Below are 7,065 nucleotides of genomic sequence, written 5' to 3'. Positions count from 1 at the left end.
GGTGGATCACACGTATATATCCAATCGGGCGGCGTGTACCACCGGTGAATCACGTTCCCGTGTCTATCAGATGACGTGTACCACCGCGCCGCCGCGAACGTGTCGAATTCAACAAAAATAATTTTCGGTTACGTAAAAACAAAGTGTCAGGGTTGCATAAATTTTTAAAAGTTCTTTGGCGGTCGACGTGTCAACCTCGCGCCTTAATTTCATCTCGATCAATTTCGCGGTCGGACATCTCGTCGAAAGTTTTTTTTTTTATGAAATCCGTATCGACTCGTAACGGAACTCGGCGCGTACTTCCGGCAGAATTCTGCCTTGGGATCAAATTCGATCGCGATTCGAGGTCCCCTCGTAGCTCGAATAACATTCGTACCCCACTGATCGACGCTCGTATGCATCGAAAATTTCCGTCGACCGTTCGAATCAATCCACCCCGGGGCTTAATCTCTTCAACGACTCGGGCACGCAGAATCGCACGAAACGCTCGCCAGATAATCCGAAAGAATAATCGCGTCCTGCGATAAATATTCTACATCGACGCTTTCGTGTCCCGCGGCGATTCGTTAGCCGCCGCTCCAGCGGTGAAATAATTTTCGATTCAATTAAGATATCACGGGAACGAGTTTTCGCGATAACCATGGGCGCGCTGTACCGTTCTCTGGCAGCAAGACGGAACGTTGGCTATCCTTTTAACGGCCCATCTTCGCCCGCTGGTTTTAACTCGTTCCTCGCGAAATAACGCACGATAAAGAGGTGCTGCTGTTTCCTTTTTTTTTTTTTCCTAATTTCATTCGAGACGGCCACGTGTCGCGAGGCAACGTGAAATTGGATGGATAAGAGGCGACAGATCAGAGCAACGGGTGCCATCGTAAACGTCGACTCGTATCGTTCCATCCGGACGGAATTCCTACTCGATCCTTTTCACATACCGCCGCCTGGTGTCCTAAGCGAAACGTGCGACAGACGCTGATATTTTACAAAGAAAATATAGTCCAAGCCTCGGAGAATTCACGGACGATATGCTCGGGCGTATCGGCTAGAGCAGCTGGTGCAAATGACGACGCCGGGAAAAAAAGGCGAGCGATCGCGAGGATACGAAAAGGCTGCGAACCCTCTCCCTAGCTCTCACCTCGTTCCCTGCGTTCGCTTTTCAAAATTGCACGATCGACGTTCGTATACATTCCCAACGTCGTACGAAGAAGATTACTTCGACCGAAGCGACGTTACTTTCGTTATGTGCGTAGTACGCATCGCGTACACGTCTAAGCGAGTTGAACGCAACGATACCGATTTCTAACAGTATCGTTCTTATAGTCCTGTTCTTCCGGTATCCGTAATTTCTTTATAAAAGTTCCTCGTCTTCTTTCGCGATCCGGAAAAAATAACGAGTGGAGGAATTTTCAAGGGGAATCATATTAGACTCGATCCCGTTACCCAAATGCTTTGGAAGCGATTAAACCGTGGCTCGTAATTAGCACAGTTTCACCGTAATTCACTCAGGGGCTCGCTACATCCGCAGTCGCTTTGGAAAATTCTTTATCGCATTTTCCAGAAGCTTCCTTCCCTCCTTTTCTCGTCGGGTCCCTAAGGTACCGTTGATTACGCGGAAAAGAGCGTTCATCGGAGCAGCTAGTTTCAGCTGGAGTAAATAGGAAGACTTAGGATTGCTCGAGTAACCAATCTCAAAGTATCTCGTCATGTATCCGCTGTAATAATCCGCTGTACGAAGAAGATTACTTCGACCGAAGCGACGTTACTTTCGTTATGTGCGTAGTACGCATCGCGTACACGTCTAAGCAAGTTGAACGCAACGATACCGATTTCTAACAGTATCGTTCTATTATATTATGTACGCATAATATAATAAATAAAGTTATATTTATTATAATTGTATTACACATATATCATTATGTATAACAAATACACACACACACACACGTGTATAGATTATCCATGTATATATTTGTAATGAAAAGTTAATCCCTTGTCTATTTTCACGAGTCTGACCTGTGATGAAAATTTTAGGCCAAACTTGAAAATCACGAGTCTAACTCGCGATGAAAATTGCAAGCCAAAACTAAAAATCACGAGAGTCTGGGTCGTGATGAAAATTTGTTAGACGAGACTTAAAAATCACGAGTCCGGCGCGTGACGAACATTTTTTTACCAAACATGAAAATCACGAAGTCAGGCTCGTTGTTAAATTTAGTGCGACCATTCGGGTTTTGGCACGGCTTTTTCTTAGTTTCGGCATAGCGAACTTGACTAATTCAGTCAAACTTCTTCGTTAGACATAGAGGGTAAAAAATTGTATAGGACTGACTGTGAAATTCCACCTATCGATCTGTAGAGAAGTCGGCGAATACGAATTCGCGAGTAAGAATCCGCGAAATTCCGCATTCGTAACCGGGACCAGCAGCGATACCCGATCGGTTTTCGTTCCGTTTTGTGCGTCCTCTGCACACGAATATTTATTTTGATTTCAGAATCGCTGCCGGACGCGTTGGAGACCAATTGCAGCAAGTGCAGCGAGAAACAGAGAAAGGGCAGCGACAAGGTCATCCGGTTTCTGGTTAACGAGGTACGTTCACCGACGGTCACAGCGTTCACCGTCACTTTTCCGTGGCTAATTAGACGCGAATTCGCAACGAGTCGCGTACCGCGAAGCGTGGTCCGCGCGTGGCACAACCATACGTCGCGGATACGTCGCGTTCGAATGCCGTAGGAACTGGTTTGACTTTCACGGGACGGTACGACGTCGGTCTCACCCTAGGACTCGAAAAACTTTTCGCGACGAGCCAAATACTTGTACGCGGGATCATCCTTGTCGCGTGGTTCCCTCTCGTTCGAGTTCTCCCTCGGGCTATTCCGGAATTCTTCTTTGCTTAATAATCGTTAACCTGTGCCCTGGGACAACCGGTTAATCCGTTCAGCGTCAAACTTGCCCGAGCTAACTTCGCCGGTGTTATTTGCTCCCGCTCCGAACTTTCTTCGGTGATTTTTTCCCCTCCTTTTCCTGTTTTCTTTTTTTTTTTTTTGTCCGGGATTATCATCGTTCCGAAACGAACGTTACGCGAATAATAAATGGAAGTATACATGGTTCCGCAGAGAAACAATCGAAGAAAATTCTTGGCCCGTCGCGAATCTTTCCTGTTTATATTCGTGACAACGGACGAGCCGTTCGCGTCCGTTGCCGTCGCTTTGTCCTCGACCGAGCAACTTTTAATCGAACCTACGAGTATCGATTCGTCTTCTTGACATTCTTCTTTTTCCGCTTCGTTAACGGAATCGCGCTTAATTCCGATCCGACGCGACGCGAGGGCGTAAAGTAGATCGTCCGCGATCCACTCGCCACTTCGTTTCGTAATTACACACTTTCGTCCTTTTACGAATATAACGCGCGGTTCGTGTTTCCCCGATGCAAGCTCTCACGTAACGAGTGTACTTAAATTTACTAAACTTGTAGCGCCGCGGCTCGTTACCAGAGACGAGAAAGAAGCAAAGTTTTCGAAATCTTTCGATCGAAGAAGTATCGTACGATACCTGAGTGCTCGTTAAAAAAAGTTTCCTCCGTCGCCGTTATCCAAAATCAATTCGAATTTGTACGTTAAATGATATTCTCGTTTGCGTTTCAGCGACCTCAAACCTGGGAGAAATTGAAGAAGAAATACGACCCGACCGGAGAGAACACACGGAAGTTTGAAAATGAATTGAAGAAACAGGGAATCAACATTTAAGTAGTTCGTAACGGGTGAGTCCTTCCGCCCGAGGACATGGGAATTCTACGTTTAAGGCAGACTCGTCGAGAATCGTTCGCCATCCTTGGTCCCATTTTTTAAATTTGTATCCGAGTCGAAGAATCGCGAAATAAATGTTGCATGGTGTAGTATCGGAAAGAAAAAAGGGAAACGAATTAATTCTTTTTTTTAAGCGAGGAAAGGGGCACGTAATTTCTTCGTTTCGCCATCGGACGAACTAAGGAAAGCGAAGAGAGCCTTCGAAGATTCGTTTCTTTGAGAGAACAATCCTTCGGATAACAAAGACAAATCCTCTGTTACGTCACGTACCGTTCCTTCGGTTCCGCCCTCTTCCTTTTCCTCTTGCAGTTCTATTACGAGTGATTGTTTCGCGTTGGAAATAATCGAGCCGGTTTCACGGTCGAAAAAAGAGGAGGAGAAAACGCGAGCCGGTAGATTTAATATGAAATTGGAAAAATACCTCCTCCTCCTCTCGACCTCCTCTCGCCGCCGCCTGCCTCGCGCGGATCAATTCGGGGATTTGTACGAAGCTCCGCACAGCTTCCGATTTTCCAGGAAAATTTCGTTTGAATTATCATACGTGCAACGCGACTGTTCGTCGCAGTCCCGCTGGTAATTAATCGCGAGCCGCGACCGACTTTGTTGCGGCACGAACGATGAAACTGAATCCTTGCATCTATTCACCGACGAATACGTAAACAGCGCAAAAAAATTAAAGGTGCGCTTTACGATCACTGGAATTCATCTTTGGTAAAGCGTACGGCATTTATCGAGCATTTATCGAGGCTTCCAAATATTTTTCAAGTTCTCGACTTATTCCAAAGAAATTATTTTTAACTTCTCGAAATTCGAATATTTTTATTCGTATTTTTCTCGTAAAGTTCGTTCAAAAACGAACATTTAAAAAAAAAAAAACCGGTCCGATTTGGTTACCTTTTGCCAGAGCCATTTGAAAAAAAACGACGTTTTCTTTTTTTTTAAAGATTCATAACCTTTTTTCAGTTCGGCACAAAAATCTGCAAAAATTCACAAAAAGGTATTTGGAAGGGTACTGTAATATAAAAAAAATGTCAGCCAAATGAAAATGAATGGTCACGACACGAAATACTGCCGTTTCTCCGTGACGAGTATACTCGTCAAACGCAGATGACTGGTCGAATCGACGAACGAACGAGGAAAGTTTCGTAGCAACCCGACACCCCTTTCCCTTCGTCTAGTTCGGCGGTAAGAGGTTGAAACGACCCCAAACTAGCTCGATAATCGGAAAGTTCCACTGTCTTTCGGAAATTTAATTACTCGGGCATAGACTCGACATCGGTTTTAATTTTTCTTCGAGTTAACGGAACCCGTTCTCAGACTACTTACCGAAGTAGTTTCGGGCTCGTCAGGACTTCGGTTCGCAAGTTTAAGAAGCGAGAATTCCGACTCACGCGAACGACGGATCGCGTCTGACCGAGAGACGCGACCACCGATGAATATTTAAGGAAAGCAAGCGTGGCGGAGGGGAAAGAAGTCGTAATCGCCCCAGGGAGTCGTCGAGCCGCTCGATCGGCGTATGCGTCGTTCGCGAGGCGATTACAGTAGTCGAATTATTTATTTGGTAAGCCGTGGTTTTCCAAGAAGGGAGCGTCGACTGTTGGAAAGTGATCGATTTTTGGGATGCAATCCGTGGAGAATGTTTCGAGTAATTAATTTTACGCGAACGAGTACTTGTTATTATTCGCACTTGCATTATTTATTTCAATTTATGAAACACGGAACTGCCGGTTTTTGATTCTTTTCTAACAGTAGAATGTACTTTTCTCAGTACTTAGATTTATATCGCATTCAATTGCAAAATAACAGCCGGTAACATGGAGTCGTTTCCGGAATAAAATTAATTTAATAGCTTGTTAGTAATAGAATCTGCGCCCAGTGTCCTTTCCCGTTCCCGTTCAGTGTCCTTCGACCGAATATAAAAATACTCGTCACTAGGTAACCGGATTTAACCAGTTCACATTCGTCACTCCTAACAACCGCCTCGAAGTCGATCCAACGAATGCCCCTTTGTTCCTTCTCCCCTCGCACATCTGTTGCTACGCACAGCCGGAAAAATCCAGAACGGATTATGACAGAGAGCGCGTCGCCACACGCCACTTCCAGACAATGACACCAAGCTTTCGCCATTGTATATCGCCGTATTCCTTATCTCTCCGGTTAGTTCTCTGGAGTGACCGTCTCCCACTTTACTTGTCGATGATTCCCATTCCTAGCCACCACTGACTCCCATATTAGGTTTGGGCATTCGCCGAGAAAGCGGCAGGGTGTTTCCTTCCAGTGTAAGCACTTACGCGCGGCGTAATTCTTTCTCCGCTTTGAGAACAATTTCCCCTTGTTTCTCCCGATGTTTCCTTTTACCTCGTTGCGCCACAGTTTCGACGGAGCGCGTCTTTCCCAACGGCTCTCTGAATTGTTTACAAGCGCCAGTTTGATAAATCGTACGCGCAGGAATTATTGCTAGACGTCTACCACGATTACTCGCGCGACCCGTCTCTCTTCCTCTCCTCCCCGCCCGTTCCGTTTCGTCTTTCATTCTTTTCTTTCCAATTCTGTTTGGAGAACGACGAGGCAATTTCTTTAAATATTCATTCCCGTTATCCCGTCGGAAGATTGCCTTTTTTTGTTTGCAATTTTTGTTACGTTTCGGAGCGAGAAGAGCAATTACGTCACGCGAGCTTCTCTACGAGTACCAACGCGAGATACGCGAGATACGCGAACGCGTTATCCGCGGTGAGGAAGACGACCGCGTTTACTCGACCGGAAGGTTTGCGTTCATCGAGTTATCGAGACTCGTAAGCCTATCCCCACCGAGATTTATTCTCTTCGACAAAGGGACAGAGTCGGATAATTATGTGCCTCGTTTTATTTTCTTCGAGAGTCTCGTTTGTTCGAAGAGATCGAGGATATATTTTATTTATTAACAACTTGTTCCGCTTCGAACTTCAACATTCCCTTTGAACTCCTTCTCCCCCGTAAGTCTGTTATCTCTTTCGGTGCTTTGTTGTCAGAGGGACGACTTCTCGTTTCGCGAGTGGCCTGTTTTTATTTTAATTAGCCACTCGCCGAGACGGTTCTCGCGTGTTCGATACGCCGCGATCGGTAGTTGGAAGTTTGTCGTGGTGTGCCTTCTGTCCTTGCCACTAGAGGGACACCTTCCTCACAAGCACTCGGTCCGCCAGGGACGTAGCGATGGAGCGAGGGGGCTCAAAATGGCGCACAGTGGTTTTGAAATCCCAACAAAGTTAAATCGTATAAAGCTAATGCT

General features: G+C 45.8%; 1 protein-coding gene across 1 annotated transcript in view; it reads left to right on the top strand.

The window, feature by feature from the left end:
- LOC128872980 (ejaculatory bulb-specific protein 3) overlaps positions 1-5,651 on the top strand; it is a 13,259-nt gene extending 7,608 nt beyond the window's left edge. Inside the window, exons 3-4 of the mRNA XM_054116209.1 lie at positions 2,490-2,584; positions 3,639-5,651. Coding sequence (XP_053972184.1) covers positions 2,490-2,584; positions 3,639-3,740 — 197 coding nt within the window. The 3' untranslated portion in view covers positions 3,741-5,651. The remainder of the gene's footprint in view (positions 1-2,489; positions 2,585-3,638) is intronic.
- Positions 5,652-7,065: the final 1,414 nt, after the last annotated feature.

This window comes from Hylaeus volcanicus, chromosome 2, assembly GCF_026283585.1.
Source record: "Hylaeus volcanicus isolate JK05 chromosome 2, UHH_iyHylVolc1.0_haploid, whole genome shotgun sequence".
Lineage (NCBI taxonomy): Eukaryota > Metazoa > Arthropoda > Insecta > Hymenoptera > Colletidae > Hylaeus > Hylaeus volcanicus.
This window is presented reverse-complemented; position numbering and strand designations above follow the sequence as displayed.